The 16,229-nt window shown below is 46.9% G+C and overlaps 2 protein-coding genes across 9 annotated transcripts in view; one reads left to right on the top strand and one right to left on the bottom strand.

Moving 5' to 3' along the window:
* Positions 1-142: 142 nt before the first annotated feature.
* CCDC40 (coiled-coil domain 40 molecular ruler complex subunit) lies at positions 143-13,502 on the bottom strand. Of its 4 annotated transcripts, none has more exons than XM_072881236.1 (20): positions 13,257-13,502; positions 12,913-13,032; positions 12,072-12,203; positions 11,512-11,680; positions 11,164-11,354; positions 10,556-10,639; positions 10,248-10,467; positions 9,249-9,406; positions 8,277-8,399; positions 7,781-7,902; positions 6,798-7,041; positions 6,509-6,691; positions 4,953-5,198; positions 3,946-4,159; positions 3,238-3,407; positions 3,023-3,114; positions 2,308-2,428; positions 1,494-1,682; positions 1,083-1,241; positions 143-471 (listed from the first exon to the last, which is right to left on the bottom strand). In XM_072881236.1, exons 2-20 carry the CDS (start codon positions 13,009-13,011, stop codon positions 226-228), a joined length of 3,162 nt encoding a protein of 1,053 aa, XP_072737337.1. In that variant the 5' UTR covers positions 13,012-13,032; positions 13,257-13,502; the 3' UTR covers positions 143-225. The 4 variants fall into 4 exon arrangements, with proteins under 4 accessions (XP_072737337.1, XP_072737339.1, XP_072737338.1 ...); XM_072881238.1 differs by having other exon boundaries at positions 11,164-11,321; XM_072881237.1 differs by having other exon boundaries at positions 13,405-13,500.
* TBC1D16 (TBC1 domain family member 16) overlaps positions 13,394-16,229 on the top strand; it is a 33,353-nt gene continuing 30,517 nt past the window's right edge. For 4 of the 5 annotated variants that reach the window (XM_072881244.1, XM_072881242.1, XM_072881243.1 and 1 more), the window contains exon 1: positions 13,394-13,496. The gene's annotated coding sequence lies outside the window, so the exon portion shown is untranslated. Of the gene's footprint in view, positions 13,497-13,670; positions 13,810-16,229 lie in introns of those variants that run through there. The other variant, XM_072881241.1, reaches the window with a different exon arrangement.

Here is a 16,229-nt window from a genome sequence, read left to right as displayed (position 1 = left end):
CCGGGCGGCCGCTCCGGCTGAAAGTCCCGGCTGCACCTGCCCCGTCCCCCCCCGGGGACGATTTTCCCCCGCGGGGAAATGTAAAACGAAACCAGGCCGAAAGTGCGCAGTGCGACATCGCTACCAAATATTACGCCTTAAACACGTGTTTATGTTTATTCCTTTACAAAGCCCGCAGCCTCTAGAAGAAGAGGAGCAGAGGCTGAGGTGGATTTTGTCCGTCTGTCACTCTTCCTGCGAGCCGAGCCTGGACTCCAAGCACTGACGGAGCCACTGGAGAGCCCTGTGGTGCTGAGGATGTTCCTGCTGGACCTGGTGGACAATGGCGTTAATGGTACGGAGCCGGTCCTGCAGCTTCTGCTGCTCGTTTCTCCAGGCTTGTTCGGTGCGGCACAGAGGAGCGTACTTCCCTTCCTTCAGCGCCTGCAGATGCTTCTGGCGGGTCTGGTAGGCCACGATCTCCAAAAGGTTCTGAGAAAAGCAACAACAGAAATTGCTTTGACAGCAGACTGCACACAGAAGAGAACTAAGAAAGTGACGTGAATCGTGTCACAGGTGCTGTACCCATCATATTTTGAAATGGAAGGGCTTCTTAGGAAGGGTACTGCTATGAAGTACCCCATTCCGAGTGCTGTAGAGTCATGTCACAGAATTCCATAAATCAGAGAAATGCCCGTGCATACAAGGCAACCCTTGCCAGGACAGAGTTTCACCAACTTAAATACTTCATAGGAGGTCATTCAAGACCTTGAGCTGGCTCTCAAATTTCTAACATATTTATGAGTAGCCAGCTACTGCTCACAAAGGATAGTTGTTACCAGGTATTTTCAAGACACAAATGATGTCCTTCAGGCTGATGTTTCCAGGCGAATGCTGTCTCACTAAGGGTGCAACTGCAGCATCAACTCAGGACCACTGTGAGCCCTCAGAACATGCTCAGGTAACTTAAAGCGTTGCTAAAATTACACGCCCAGCACGCCCAGTTCAGGATGGTGGTGAGACAAAGAGAGGGGGAGCTGGCAACAGAAGAAAGCAGCAGGATCTCTTTGGCTCGCCTGCTGCAAGGAAGCGGATGCGCTCACCCATCGTTTCTTGTTCCGAAGACATTCTGCGTCTGAATGGAGGCCATCGGACTCGGCCTGCAGCCCACACAACTCTTGCTGCTTTTCCAAGAAGGTGGCACTAAGGGACGCTCGGGTGCTCTCCAGCTCCAGGATGGTTTTGTTGCAGTCTTGAGCATTCTGGTAAATGGAAGAGAAGGAAATGGCAGATTCTGGTTATTTAGTTCACCTAAACGCATTCCCGGCCATCTTCCCAGAATTATTTTTTCTTTTTTTCTTGGTTTTTTTTAATGAGTTTCCAAAGCCTGCCCCTGTGCAGGTGCAGGGTCTGTGTACTGACACCCCGTGGGTCTGTGCTAAGTGCGCACGGGTGCTCACTGCAAGGCAAATACAGGCTACGTGAACTCCTGCAGCCCTGCTTTACTTGCTCACCTTCTGGGTTTCGCTGATCTTCTTTATCAGCTCCTGTTTCTTGCGGTGGAAGTCGCTCTTGGTGATACGTTTCTTCTCTGTTTTGTCCTGACCCCCTCCATGAATAGCTATTGCCTCTCTACGAGAAACAGATGCCTCCATATCACGAATCATCTTCTCCTGCTGCTTCATCAGCCGGCTGTAGCGGACCTGCCATTTGTCAAGATATAAAATAGGCTGAAAATAACAAACGCTTACGAATGGCACCAAACTGAAGTCTTCTGTGTGGCACACCCCATCAAGATAAACCAGATACATGGGACACATGAGCCTTGGCAAGCTAAATTTGCTCTAAATCCTAACTTAGTTTACCCTGTGTGGATCTGGAAGGCAGGGGGCTGGATTATCAACTCATCTAACGTAATCTCCAAAATGTTTCACTGGAAGTCATTAGCAATAGCAAAAGCAGAAGAGCAGAAGTATCCCGAGAATGAAAGGGAAGAGTTGCTTTGCCAGAAGAAAGAAGACTTCCCTAACCAGTGATTAAGATGATACAATATTTAGTAATCAACATTTTAAATAGATTTCCCAGGTATATCTGGATTCTGCTGCAGCCTACTACACAGCATGCACAAGGAACGCATAAAGTGCATGCATGCTGGGTGCATTTAATTCAACCTAGCTGCAGGGTGGCCAGATTTCCAGTACTGCTATGGCCTTGAAGATGCTACTTCTCCAGCCTGTTTCTCATCCCCTGCCTTATGTTTCAGCAACTCCAAAGCTGAATATGTTGTGTGCAGCTTCCCCTCCTCAGTCCTCTTTCCCAGTGGCTTACTTGCATCCGATGAATCTCTGTTCTCATGGCTTGGATTTTGCCTTGTCCTGTCTCAGAATCCACCGCTGCACGCATCTCTCTTCTCAGCTGGATCTTTTTCTCCCATAGCATGATTTGATGCCTTCGATGACAGAAAGGGAAAGCAGTGCCTTTATAAACAGCAGAGGGGATGCTCTCTCTGCACATCAGTGGCAGCACACTCCTGAGATCGATTCTGAACACAGAGCTGAATGGTTCAGCAGAAACTAAGAATTTGCATACAGGACATATAAAAGGGCAGCAAGAGAGCAGCGTGAAATCAGAAGGGAAGCTCCACAATTTAGAAAATGGCATGATGACTAAAAACAAGCAAGCCCAGACTGTCAGGGGGCTGACGGACCCACATTAATTGCTCAGCGCAGCACACTCACTGAGTTACTGGCAGAGGAGACAGCACGCAGAGTCTTCCCATACAGATCTTGGCAACATCCAGCACAAGCATGCTGGAATTGTTAAAGCCAACATCCTCTCAGCTCTTGCTGGTTCCAGAGATGGCTAAAGCACCTTTCAGTTTCTGCATTTCAAAAATTCATTAAACTCCTTTCATCTTCTCCAAGGACAGGAGCACATTTGCTGTTGCTGGTCCAGTTTGATGACTGAAGAAGAAAGGTAACATGGACACATATACAAAAGTTCCAAGACTGTGGCACAAAGCAAGAATCTCTCTGGTACCTACTCTGCTTCCACCAGGCTGTTTAGGAGTCTTTCCTTCTCCTCAGTCAATTGGCTGTGCTTCTCCTGCATCTCAACGGATTCTTTTTCTGCTGCCTAGAGTTGAGAAGCATAAACCAACACAACATTGTCAGACTGAGGAAGATTTACAGGATCACTGTTTGCTTCTGATCTGCACGGGAGGTTGAGACCTGGAAATGGGATGTCAAGCTTCTGTACCTTGAGAGAGCGTACAAACTCGTTCTCTGTGATAATGTTGCCATATTGCAGCTCCTCGAAGCTGCTGTTGTTCTTGTTGATCAACACATTCAACTTGATCAAGTCATTTGACATGTTCCTCATGTGACGTTCGATGTCTTTCTGTTCTTTTGTTTCCTGCTGAATTTCATCTACAGGTGAACAGAAGAAAGTCTTAAAATTCCCAGGAGCACTGGATTGAATGCAGGCAGGGTGTGACAAACTGCTATTAGACCAGACAACACTGCATGCGGAGCTCCACATACCCAGCCAAAACCTTTTTCATCAAGCCCCAAAATCAAATAAGGTTTTAAAGGAGACTACTGTGGAAAAGAGTGGGTTTTGGCCAAGGAAAGTGCTATCATTGGTGGGGACACTTACCTATCAACTACTGGCAAACTTTATTTAAGAAGTCTAACACATGACATGGTCACTTAGGGCTTGACTGTGTCAGTTAAGACAGCAGGATCGATCGTTATAGGAAATAACGACATGCAAAACAGTAGAAGGTGCCTGGCTTTTAGCCCCCGAGAATAGTACTGGGGTCATTTGCATTATTGCTCACACATACATAGGAGCACTGAGGGCATGCTTTGGTGAAGGTCTAGCATTACCCGTCTGTGAGCCTTCGCTCCCTTTTTTGTCCATTCATGGATGAGCATTTTATGAAAGAATTAGGGAATGACTTACTTTCAGTGCGTATTTTCTTCTGCTGCATTATTGTGATCTGTTTCTTTAACATATCCAAGGAGGCTATTTGTTCCTCCCGTTCATGTGTTAACTTCACCAGCTCTTTCTGCAAATTGAGCCAGTACTTCTGTAGCATCATCACCTCAGAATTATATTCTTCTATCTGCTTGGTCAGCTTGTTGATCTCAATTTCCAGTGGTCCCAATTCTTGCCCCTGTATGAGGGCAAGGTTTGAGATTAATCAGGCAGAAGCTGCTGGAGCACTTCTTTATAGCATCATTGCAGAAGGCCGGTCCAACTGCCAAGATGCCCACTAAATACTTCAACTATACTGTTATTGTGTCAGCTAGTTACTTCTTGCCTCCATTTCCCATGAGTTGGATGGGATAATAATAATAATAATATCATTTTAATAATTCCTGACCTCACCAAAATAAATGCAACAGAAGCCCAAAAGGTTCTCAGACTCTGTGGCGAGAGGGCCTCCTAAGCTCTTACAAACAGGTACATCCGGACATTCAAAAGTTTGCGAAGCGTATGCCACAGTCATCATTTTTGCATTGGTATCCATAAAGGTCTTACAGCTCACAGTGCTAGGGACAGCTCTGGGTATCACCTGAATGGGGACAACCATCAAGCGACTTAACTCGCTCTGCCTGTTCCATTCTCCCCTGGTGAGTCATTGCAGATTTTATAATGAGATCCTATTTACTCCCAGAGTATTGATGTCATTCAACATTTTCATCAGGTGTAGACAACTCCGTGCAGAAACCTGTGCTAGGCACACCCTCATTTCACAATTCCCTAACGCCAGCTCCTCTTCGCAAGCATTAAGAACTGTTTGACAAATGTAAACATGTACACTAACTAGTGCAGCTTTTAAATCACAATCCTGATGCCTGAAAGTTTTAACGATCCAGCACTTATGCAGTTACATTTACCCAGGGCATCTGTGGTCACCACAAAGAATAAAACCAAGTTTGGGATTGAAACGTAAATGTACATACCCCCTGCTGAGAAAGAATCATCTCCAACCTCTTGTTGTACTGGCTGATGACCGCTCGCTTGTTCTCAGTCAGGAGACTGCACTTTGCAATCTCACTTTCCCTGCAGCTGATCAGATCATGGATATTTTTTATTTCCTTGTCCAGCTCACAAAGTGTTTTTTGGAGAATTGTCAGCCTGCAGTTGGTATGAGTTGCATTCAGAACAACCTGGGCTGTATCATTCTCAACCTTGGAAACATGCAGCTCCTAGGAATATCAACAGACAGAAAACAAATTACTGTCACCAACAGCAACTCATTGATTTGTAATGCCTGCTTTTCAAAGCACCGGAATCAGGGGATTTAGATTCGACTCCCAGGTCTGTGCTACAAGCTGTAAGCAAGCTACTTACCCTCTCTGTACCTTTGTTTCGCCACGTATTGACACAGGAGATAGCAATATTTACCTCTGCCATAAGGCTGTTGAAAAGCATTAAGGAGCCTAAACGTCCCAGAACCCTTTAAGAGACCACACTTATCGCTTCTGCAATTACCTTCCCTGCCCGGGTGTCTCTAGTTACCTGGCTAACAGTAGTAGGACATTACTATTTTGTACCTTCTCCACCATGCCTGGCAAACGCATCCCTCACCTAACAACAGCTGTACTAGCCAGAAAGCGTGGGTATGTCTTTTGTTTGAGTGCAGTATGAATGCAGCCAGGTACCTTTCCAGGGCCTGTCTGCTACTTCTGAAAGGCTGCACCACACTGCGAGAGGTTGCAATTTGGTCTTTTCCAAGTCCGTAGCCTCTGCACTGTATTCTACTGTGCAACACACGCTAATAGGAGTCAGTGCAGAGTATCCACTTGTTTGCGTATCTGTCGGAAAGGGGAGTGGAGGAGCCTTTCTCGCAATGAAAGCCAACCCTGGAAGTGTTCCAGTTACTTCAGATATGCACCTGATTTAAAAAGCCCAGGGGCAGGCTGGAGTAACCCATGGAAATACAGAGGTGTGAGTACGTTGTGATAGTGCCAGCCCACACAACTCAATACAATAAATACTATGCTGAATCTTCTAGTTTTTCTATCTGTACCAGTTACACACTCCCAGAGAGAGCAACTTATCGTGCCATGAAGAACTGTGGGTCTGGTTTGACTGTTCCTTGGACTGTAATCCTTATTTGGAAACGGAGAGTATGCCTGTATCGCATTCCGCGATGCTGTATAGGGATATAAGTTAAATGTGGAGTATAGAAGTACCACATATCCATTGTCTTCCTGCAATACATAAGAACTTGAACCACTTTATAGTAAACACTCCCAGGATTCATCATTCTGCACCATTTTTTAAGTAAAGAAATAATAGTATGTCATGTGTCAGGCCTTTTGGCCAAACTCTCTCGCATACACAAGAATCCTGCAGTAAGATCACTGGAAGAACTAAGCTGAAGTTGCAAACCCAGCAGAGCTTCAATTGCAGACCGGAAAAACAAAATGAAGCCACTGACAAAACACATTTGAGAAACACTGCTCTAGGCTGTTTCCTTCCCCTGCCCTCCCAAACGGAAGAGATACCATACCAGATCTGTTTTTCTCCTATGAAGTTTTGCAGCCAGCTGTGAGAAGTGCTTTGTGGCTTTGCTGGACATGATCTGGTCCTGAAGCTTTGCCACGATTTCATTCTCCATCTGCTCTTTGGCATCAGTCCCTTTCTCTACATCCTTACTGATGGACAGCAACTCATTCAGATGAGCAGCTTGATCCTAAAAGGTAGGGAAGACAGACAGGATTACTAGAACTGTTTGGGGAAGGGGATTAAATACCTGTGTCCAATTCGAAGGGCTGCTTTTTCCAAGTAACTCTTCTCACCATCTTGGTCCTGTTGAGGGCCTGCTCTGTCTCATGGAGAATGCGAGTATAGGTGCCAAAATCAACCTTCAAGGCCTCCTGCCTCGAAAGGCACTGGGCAATCAGTTTGTTTGTTGTGTTGGCATCGTTCTGTGAACGGCTCAGGATGGTGACAAGCAACTCATTCTTCTCCTCCTCCTTCCTGATTGACTTTCTGCAGCCATGGATGTCTGTTTCTAGGGACTTGAGGTCATGTCTGTACTTGCTGGAGAGGCAAAGAGGATGGAAAATCATCACAGGGATTGATTCACATGCTGAAGAGTCATTTACAAATTCCTCTTTTCAAACATGCTATTGCAGCAACAACTGACCAAGAAGGAAGATCTTTATAAAGGCTAGTCTGCTGTGACAGTGCAGAGTCATTGAAATATGGATGGAGACATTAAGATTTAAAAGGAAATGTATGCAGGAAAATTAATTCCTTCTTTCGGTCCTGTCCCCACCCCCCACTTCTTACCAGGATGTCACCATAGAAAAGTGTATTGTATGTTCTCAGAGAACCAGTCAAGTTTTAAGATTCCAGACCAAATAAACACTTCCTTTGGCAACAATAGGAAAGTTTTCCTGAAGATTTCTAGAGGCATCACAAAACCCTAACTGAAAGTGATAGATAAATCCTTCTTGCTGTCTAGCTCTTTGGATTGAGACATGTTGCAAAGGTGAAAGAACTTTTTTAAAGGAATAAAATATGAATAGAAAAACTCTAAACGGCTTTAAAAAACCACACATTTCGAGGGAGAGTTGTGTTTTGGATAAAGAAAAAAGTAACAACTGTACTTCTCATCCTTTAACCTCATTATGTGCTTCAGAGCAGCACACTTGTTCTGTCTGACATACCCTGCACATACAGTAATAAACTTGACGGAAGACATACTGCCCCTTTTAGAATCCTTCCTGTCCAAATTATTTGAGGTCTCTCCTGGGACTGTTTTCAGATACCATACCTCAGCAACTCTTGTGTGGCAATATAGGCTTCATCTCTTTGCTTCATTCCAGCCAAGCTGCTATTCCAGTGGTTCATCAATCGCTTTTTCTCCATGTTAATAGCCTGTACCTCCATGCAAGCCTAGGGAAGAGAGAGTTGGTAGACAGGATGAATCTATACTGTGCTGAAAAATCAAATTCATGTTACAATGCAGTCTTTTTCTTCTGTTCATAATATGCTGGGCAGGAACAGCTTCAACTAATAAGTGTCTGGTTTATTGTCACACCAGACCACAAAGCATAGGTCTGCAAGAAAAAGTCATGCTGAGAAGGTGGGGGAGGAAGTGATTTACAGGCAATTCTTGGGGGGGGGGGGGGGGGAAGTCTTCATTCCTGCAAACAGGAACGAACCATACAACTCTGGCCTAGATCGTACATACCACGTGAGCATGAGCCAAAGCGGTCAGTCCTTCCAGAGGGAAATATTAACCAGAAGTGAAAAAAGCACCCTCCTACCTCATTTACTGCTTGCCGAGTTACTTTTGTGTCCTCTGCCTGGGCCACAAACTGAGCTTCAAACAGAGCAATCTGTTCTTGTAGTTCGTAGGCTTTTCTTGTTAAGCGGTCTACTAGAAGATCCTAAAGAGTCAGAGCCAAACAGTTCGGGATGAGCAATATAATCTCAGTCTTAACCAACTATATTCTCCAAGAATAACATAGGCTAGAAAAGGCATTAAATTGGCAGCTGGATTAGATTTGATTCCTGCTGAAACTTTTCCATTCATATACAAATGACTTATGAATGTGACAACTTTCAAGAGAATGAGACCTTCTTTGCTGATTTTTTATTATTCCATTTGCAGTAGAAAACTGATACTTCAGATCTGAAACAGCATTCATTCCTGTCAGCATGGATTATATTGTGCCACCTCTCCAGCAGCTAGGAATCTTAATACTTTATGTTTTAAAATCCTTTGTTAAAAAACACCTAAATCCATTTTATTTCAACTGTTTGCATGCAATTCTGCATTAATAATAACCAGTCTGTGTCCTGCTGCAAGCAGAAGGCAGCAGAGGGAGCTCCAGCACACCAACCGGCTCAGTTCATTTTCAAGTTGGCTTTTCATTGTGAAACTCGTTGTGACTGCGAATAATTCTCAAGGCTTGAACATATAATACTTCTTCACTAAATATCTTTCTGCCCCCACACCCACTTTGCTTGAGCGAAGAGTGATTTACTATTGTAAGGCTTGTCAAAAACCTTTGGGCAGTACATGCCACTATCTTGGTGGTGGGGATTCTTCTCATTTTTAGAAAAGCCTGTGGGGTTGTTTTTTTCAATTATTTGGGAAAAATATCCCCACACATCTTCCACGGTTTAGTCACTATAGCCTTCCTTCTGACAAGGCAGCACGTCCTCCAAGTCTCACCACTAACTGTCATCTGTATTTACTTATTTATTTTAAAGAAGACAGTTTTACTTGATACCTGTTTTTTCTTTTCCACCTCAGCCTGGACCTTCTCTGCCTCAGCCTTCTTTGTCGACTGTTTCATTAGTAAAATGTTATGACGCATATCCTGGTCCATATTCTGCATGTAGAAGAGATGCAAGGCCAGGTTTTCAACCTGGGTCTGCATTGCAGAAACTGGGGAGGCAGGAGGAAAAATTTAGAGAGGAGTATGTTTGTAGGATACACTTTAAACAGAGACAAAAGGGAAGTACAGAAGCACCCAAAGCAAAACCCACACACATACCAGCTAAATCAGCCCTCCCTGAAGTAAGAATTTACATCAGCTTTGGAGTATAGCTCCACAAGCAAAGCTAAAAATCTTGGTAAGCAATTCCTTGACTCCCAGCACACAGAATCCCAGGAAATCAAAGAAGCGGCCTCAGGGGGCTGTGAATCCACTCCTCTGCCCCAAACCAGAACTGTCTCTTTCTCAGTCTGTTGAATGCTTCTCTAATTTTTTCAATAACCTGCAAAAACTTTCTAGGCAATTTATTTTAATGCTTAGCTATCCTTGCCATTGCAATTGTTTTACTGTTTCTTATCCTGCAACACAAAAAGAATGAGTCAAGTCCATTTGTTTGGCTGGAATGGGCTGCCACATGGATGGTGCTCTCATACTCCTGGATGCCCCTAATGACCTACGACCGTTGCAATCTCATCACACCCTTACAGAGACACAGGCAAACATAACAGAGGGATGGGAGTTTTCCTCCTGCTAAGTCACAGAACAGCCTACCTGCCAGGAACGGTTTATGTTTTAGCCCTAAAGGCCTTCTCAGAAGTACAACGTAGCAACGTGGTCTTAGAAACAATAGAAATTCTATGGCAACCAGGAATACCTGTGAAACTTTTCAATGAGCACGTTATTCCTGATGAATTTTACTGTATTTTTCAATCCAATGCTTGACTTATTTCCTAATTCTAGTACTATGTGAAGAAATTAATTTGAATACATTACAAGGAGTGCCTCAGTCACCTTTCTTGCGTTCATCATCTGTGTTCTGACACATTTTCTTGTAAGTAAGCCTGAGGCCCTCCAATTCCTCTTCCAGCTGCCGACGCGCTGTGGCCGTCCGAGAACAGCGGTCATGGCTCTTCTCCAGTTCCATCTGCAGATGGGCCAGCTGCTGCTGCGCTCCGTAAAGAATCACCCCAAGCTCTTCTCTCTGTACTTTGCCCTTCTTCGTTGCTGTCCTCTGCAAACACAAGAGGAAATCAGCTATCTCACTTCAGCTTGGACAGGGATGGGCTGCTGTGGGAAAGCAAAGAAAGCAAGCCATATACCAGTTCCTGAAGCTCTAGGTTCACTTTTTCCATCTGCTTAGTAAGGTAATTCTTCAGGGCAGCCTGGAATCTTCTCATCAGAGGCTGTAAAGAAGTATGATGTTGATAAACTTTAACATACGTGTGTAAATAAACTATGAAGAAACCTTACTGCTACTCCCACTGTTAAATAAAACATCATATTTTCTGCCGTAGACACCTGCGTTCTTATTTTAGCTACACTCACGGTAACAAGTGAGAAGAGTTATATAGCGGGTATTTGCTGACATCAGAAAGTGACTACTGAGAATATTTGAAAGTCAGAAACAAATAGGAAGCGCTACATCTGAGAACCCAACCACTCGCTCTTGCTGCAAGTACTTCTCTTTCAGGAGTACTGAAGAGTATCAGATTTGCCCCACTACATTGCTCCCTTCTGAACCTGCAACTTTGGGGTTAATATTGAGGGAGCAGACACATTCAGGAGTTAGTACTTTTGCAAAAGCTATTTTTAAACATGTAGTTTTAGCACACAGCTAAGCCACTGCTTACAATTTACCTCGCATGTTTTATACAAATAAAAATACCAAGTCTGCAAAGAAGAATGACAAGATTTGAGGACTTCTCACATGTTCTGGATCCAAGACAACCAGTTCTGTTTCTTCTACGGTTTCTTCACTTCTTCCGCTTATTTCATTTTCCTCAGCTCCACGCTGCTGGGATTTCTTTTCCCATCTTTGGTCACCATGCTCACTAGTAAGCTGACCAAATTGCTCAAAGGCAGACTCTAAATAGAAAGAAATGGGTTCTCCAATGTGACCTGGAGAACCCCCCAAAAAAAGATAAAGAAAAAGGCTTAGATTTCATAGTATTATGCCTCCAGCTGGATTAACAACGAACAGAAAGAGAGAAAACTAGAAACTGTGCTTGATAGGTGGTATCGAGTATTGTACTGTTAATAAGGAACCGAATGATACCTGATTCGGTGCTGCTGTTCAGCTCCACTGACAATGCGGATGCCTGCAGAGGAGCTCCTGAAGACGTATGGGGAGGGTTTCCTCTGTCTGTCATTGGCTGCTCCATGTCACCCAGTTCAGGACAACAACTGTCTAACTCCACTTTGTCCGATAAAGTCTCAGATTTTTCCTGAAACATAAAATCCATCACCTGAAACAGCTTTTCGATCTAACTCTATCTGCCCCTAAAAATCAGCTTATTTTTGTCATCATGAGACATGAACAATGCAGACAAAGAATTGAGAAGAGGGCCTTGTTCTAAATCCAGCACACAGATATACTAGCAAAGCTGTGTCACTCCAGATTAAAAAAACTTTACACATATATAGCACAACAAAGGAACCTCTCCAGTTTTGTCAGAGTTTTTGTATACTTTGTGCTTCACCAATTAGCTTCTCTCTGTTCCAGTTCTGATTGGCTTTGTGTTTTCAGCAATAAAATTGCAACAGGAGCATTTGAAGTTACAAATACTGGTCATGCCTTCTGCGAGCAAGATTATATGTATTATTATAGTGTCTCACTTCTGCAGAACCAACGAACAGCTCTGTAGCTCCATAGATTCCTCTTTCTGCTGGGGGAAATGTCTCCTCTTGGTCCTCCAGAGGAACAGACTCTTCCTCTTCATTGTTGTTCCCGTTCTGTGCCTCTATTGCCTAGCGTACAAGACAGGCAAAAAGCAGAATAGCAGCATTATAACGGGTTGTGTACTTTGTTTAATGCTACTGCTGCAGCATTGTAACAACTGCTTTTTGTCACAGAGTACAGAAGTTTAATTTACAAGTTTAATCTCATTCACAAAAATGGTCACCCAGATAGCATTAAAATAGTAAAGATCCTGACAAAAATTCTACACACCACTTTTAATTTCACATGCGTTTCTAGCTCACATCTATTTAAGAAAAAAATGCCCTTAGGGATTTATTAAAGAAAGTCTTCCAGCTTGCACTACATGTAGCCAAATTATTCTCTTTCTTTTTAAAGAGACACTGTTTTCTCCCATATCATCACTTGCCAAATTCAAATATTGTGCAGTACCAATGGAAGAAAAAAAACTTATCTCCAACAAACCTCAAAAAAAGAGCCTGAGTATGTGCGTCTATGAAATGTGGATAGCTTCCTTTTGAAAGTGTCTACAGCAGAAACGTGCTAAGAACTGAGTGAGAAACACCTACTTCGAGATGCTGCTGACACACAGGACAGTAACTAAATTTACTTTCTAGTGACTTTTTTTATATGCAGGGCAAGACTGCAATAATTGCTCGCTTGTTTTACTTCTTCCTATTGCAGCCGCTTCCATGAAGACGCCGCTCGGTAAGGAAGGCGTGGGAACCTGCTGCCCTGCGGCGCTTCAAAGGAAATCACCTCCATAGCAAGATGCGACGGAACTCTGATTATATCCTGCTCAGCGGAGCCGAATTCCACCCCAGATCCCTCTGCTGCGGCACCGGAGGCCTCCTCCATGGTGCTGGGGCTGGCCTGTGCCTGCAACCAGAGCGTCCCGCAGGAGAGAGTGAGTACCAGCCCCGCGCCCGGCTCCCGGGGCCCGCTACCCCGCCGTCTGCAGGCCGCCTCTCCGCCGCGGGGCTGGGCACAGGCACACACGGGGCCGGGCCGGGGTGCGGGGCCGGGGTGCGGAGCCGGGCGGTCCCGGGCCGGGCGGTTCCAGCCGTGGCGGAGCCGCGGCCGCGGCCCGGCCCCGCACTCACCCGCCGCCGGCCGCACCATCTTCCCGTTGCCAGGCGACGCGTCAACACCCGGTCACGTGAGCGCTGCGGGCCGCACCACCTTAGCCCGCGGAGGGGGACTCGGGCCGCACCACCTCGGTCAGTGGGGGGGGGGGTCGGGCCGCGCTACCTCAGGCCACACTACCGCTGCCCGCCGGGCCCGGGCGAGGCCCGCGGCGTCCCGGCCGCCATGGCCGCGCCAGCCCCGGTGCGGGGCAGCAGGTAACGGCGCCGGGGGCCGGGCGGGGCGAGGCGGGGCGTGCTGTGCTGGGGGCGGGGGGGGTTCCTCTTTGCCCTTCCCTCGCGGAGCCGGCCCCGCCTGAGGCGGCTGCCGGGCAGCCCCGGGTCACGCCGGCGGGCGAGGCGGGGCCGCCGGGCGGGCACACCCCCGCCGGGCCGGGCCGGGCGGAGCGGGGCGGTGGCAGCGGCCCCCTCGTAGGGCCCGGTGGGGGCGCGGGGGGCGGCGGTGCGGAGCCCGCCCGGGGCCGTGCAGCCGCGGGAGCCGCCAGAAGTTTCCCCGGGCTCGTCTTTGCCGGTAAAAGCGCCGGGGCCGCGCGGGGCGTCGCTCGCCACGGGCGCGTTGTGAGCGGCGCGTAACGCCGGGCTCCGTGCTTCTGGGCTGCGGTGGGCGTGGGGGATGGCGGGCGGCGGCGGGGGCCCGGCTGCCCCCTGCAGCGGCTGCCCCAGCCCACCCGGGTCCCCGGGCCCACGGGCCGGCTGCTCGTCACGCGTGTCGCTGTCACACGGGTTCGTGCCCGGTGAAGGGGACGAGGCACCCGGCTGTCCTGCCCGGCACCCTGGTGATGCATCCATGTTTTTTTTACCCCGCTCTTTGTCTTCCCTCCCTGCGCTCCCCCTCCGCCGCAGCCCCCCGCGGGAGCCCCGCGCTGCGTGGGGGGTGGCGGGGAGGCGGGCCGGGTGCTGCCCGCTGCCTTCGGAGCCCCCGCGGCCGTCGGGGGGCCGGGGGCTGGCAGAAAGCGGAATGCAAAACAGTTCTCAAACTTCGTCTTCTGCTCTTTCAGAGCGGCTGGGTACAGCCGGAGCATTTTTACGATTTCCTGGCTTTTGGGGAGGTGGTCTTCTCTCAGGTCACCCCGATATCTACCTCTTCCTTTGCCGAGTTTGGTTATAAGCGGAGCCGTGAAGATGGATGGTCTGGATCCTTGGCAAGGATGTGATGTACGGCCTTCAGGCGCTGCAGGGCAGGGATTACATGTTGATATATTGCTCACTGTGTTGCTGACACTCTGTAAAATAACTCTGCTTCTTCCTCTCTGAGGTTTGCCCATCTTTCGTGTTCTCGGACTGGTAGCTTGTCTTGCAAAGGTATTATGTTCTTAGTTGCCACTCTGAATAGGAAGTAATAAAAATGAAAGATCTTTTAAGAGAAAATAGTAGAAATGTTAAGACCAGGACAGCTCAGGGAGAAGATCTCAGGCTTGCTGCTTCCTTTGCAGAAGCCTCCTTTAGGTTTGTAGGCTTCTTGTTCTGGTGATAACTTGGCTAAAAGCAGGGAAGTCTCTGAAGGCTGCTGCTCGGACCCTGCGCTGGATTTGCTGACTATCTGGGTTTGTTCTGTGTGTCTCGCTGTGTGGTTGGCGTAAAGCTGGAGAGCCGGGATGGGGCAGAGCGTTGCTTTCTCTGTCCAGCTGGCAAGAAGGGAGAGGGGCATGGTCCTGCCTGTGGCAGGGTGAAAAGGAGACTGTTTCAAAGTGGCAGAGACGCACGGTCTGATGTCTGTCGTATTAAGAAAAGACTTTGCAATCAGTTTAGCTGTGAAACCAGGTTCCTGGGGTTTTTTAGCTGCTGACATTTAGGGATCTAGTACTGTGAGTGTTATCAGGCCATGGCTACAGGATGTTGGACATAAAAAGCCATAAAAGTGTTACCTACTGCACAAGCACTGCGGTTAAGTAATATGAAACGATGTTTAATTTTGGGATGGAGGGACATATGGCACAAATAATTTTTCCGCACTAAAGCGTGGATTGTGGTTTGACTTTTAGTGCTGGAGGGGTGGTAAGCTTTTTGTTTGCTTTTTTATGCCTAAGCAGGTGTGGCTGGGAGCAGCAGGCAGGCTCCGATGATAGTATTTCATTTCCCTTTTTATCTCTGAGTCACAAACTTGCAGTACCTAGTGTGCTGTCCCTTTTTTACCTTCTCAGCTGAGATGCATCTAAGCGAAATCTGTTCCACTGAAGTGACTGGAATCGGAGTTGTGCGAGTGTCAGGATTTCAGCCTTCGCTGGTGACTGCTGTTGCTTTTCCTTTACTCTGTACTCCGCGTGCCACTGCTGCACCAGCAGGTCAGGAATGAAAGACTTTTGGTGACCTACATAATTCTCCCCATGAAATTGGATGACTTCAGAATGGCTTCCTATGGTAAACTTTTTTCCTTGATTTGGCTAGGTCATCTTAAATAGCTCCAGCTAATAGATAGTAGTTTTGAAAGCTTTTTTTTCCCCCTCCCCTAACGTAGAGGTATTGCAACACAAAGGGAAGGTCGTTACAAGGGCTCTCATGTATATATAGAGAAGTATAGATCAAGTGAGTGACTAGCTGAGAGTTACACAGAAAATCCAGTCAGAGGACTGGAAGGAAGCTGTGAGTCCTGACTCCTGGGCTCCGGTACTCCATCTCCGGTCACTCTGCCTTCCAGCATGCTGTAACCTGTGCTTGAGCTACCAGAGATGCAAACCCTGCATTTGTTTTTCCCAAGGGGAGGAAGAGGCAGGAACTTCTGCAGTGTTTGAGACCTCCCCGGTGCAGTGACTCTGTACTTAAATATGGAAAATCAAATTTAAGTTATTAAAGGCAAAAAAGAAGAAAAAGCCTGTTGAATTTTTCTTACTTAAGGCATTTCTTACTTAAGCGTCTTTTCTTAAGCATTTCATGCTTAAACTTGGTGTCGATGTTTGACAGCTCTTTTCTCCTCTGTGCCCAGACATGCTGTAG

Source organism: Ciconia boyciana, chromosome 16 (genome assembly GCF_034638445.1).
Source record: "Ciconia boyciana chromosome 16, ASM3463844v1, whole genome shotgun sequence".
NCBI classification, from domain to species: Eukaryota; Metazoa; Chordata; class Aves; order Ciconiiformes; family Ciconiidae; genus Ciconia; species Ciconia boyciana.
Note: the sequence above shows the minus strand (reverse complement) of the source record. Positions and strands in the feature narration are given on the sequence as shown.

Bases quoted from the DNA above. Each gene is read 5' to 3' on its own strand.
- CCDC40 (XM_072881236.1), bottom strand. From the start codon at position 13,011: ATGGAGGAGGCCTCCGGTGCCGCAGCAGAGGGATCTGGGGTGGAATTC. The intron at 9,407-10,247 runs GTGACTGAGGCA...CTGCCTCCCCAG, and splicing joins AGATGATGAACGCAAGAAAG to TTTCTGCAATGCAGACCCAG. The intron at 2,429-3,022 runs GTAGGTACCAGA...CTGTCATCGAAG, and splicing joins AACAGCCTGGTGGAAGCAGA to GCATCAAATCATGCTATGGG.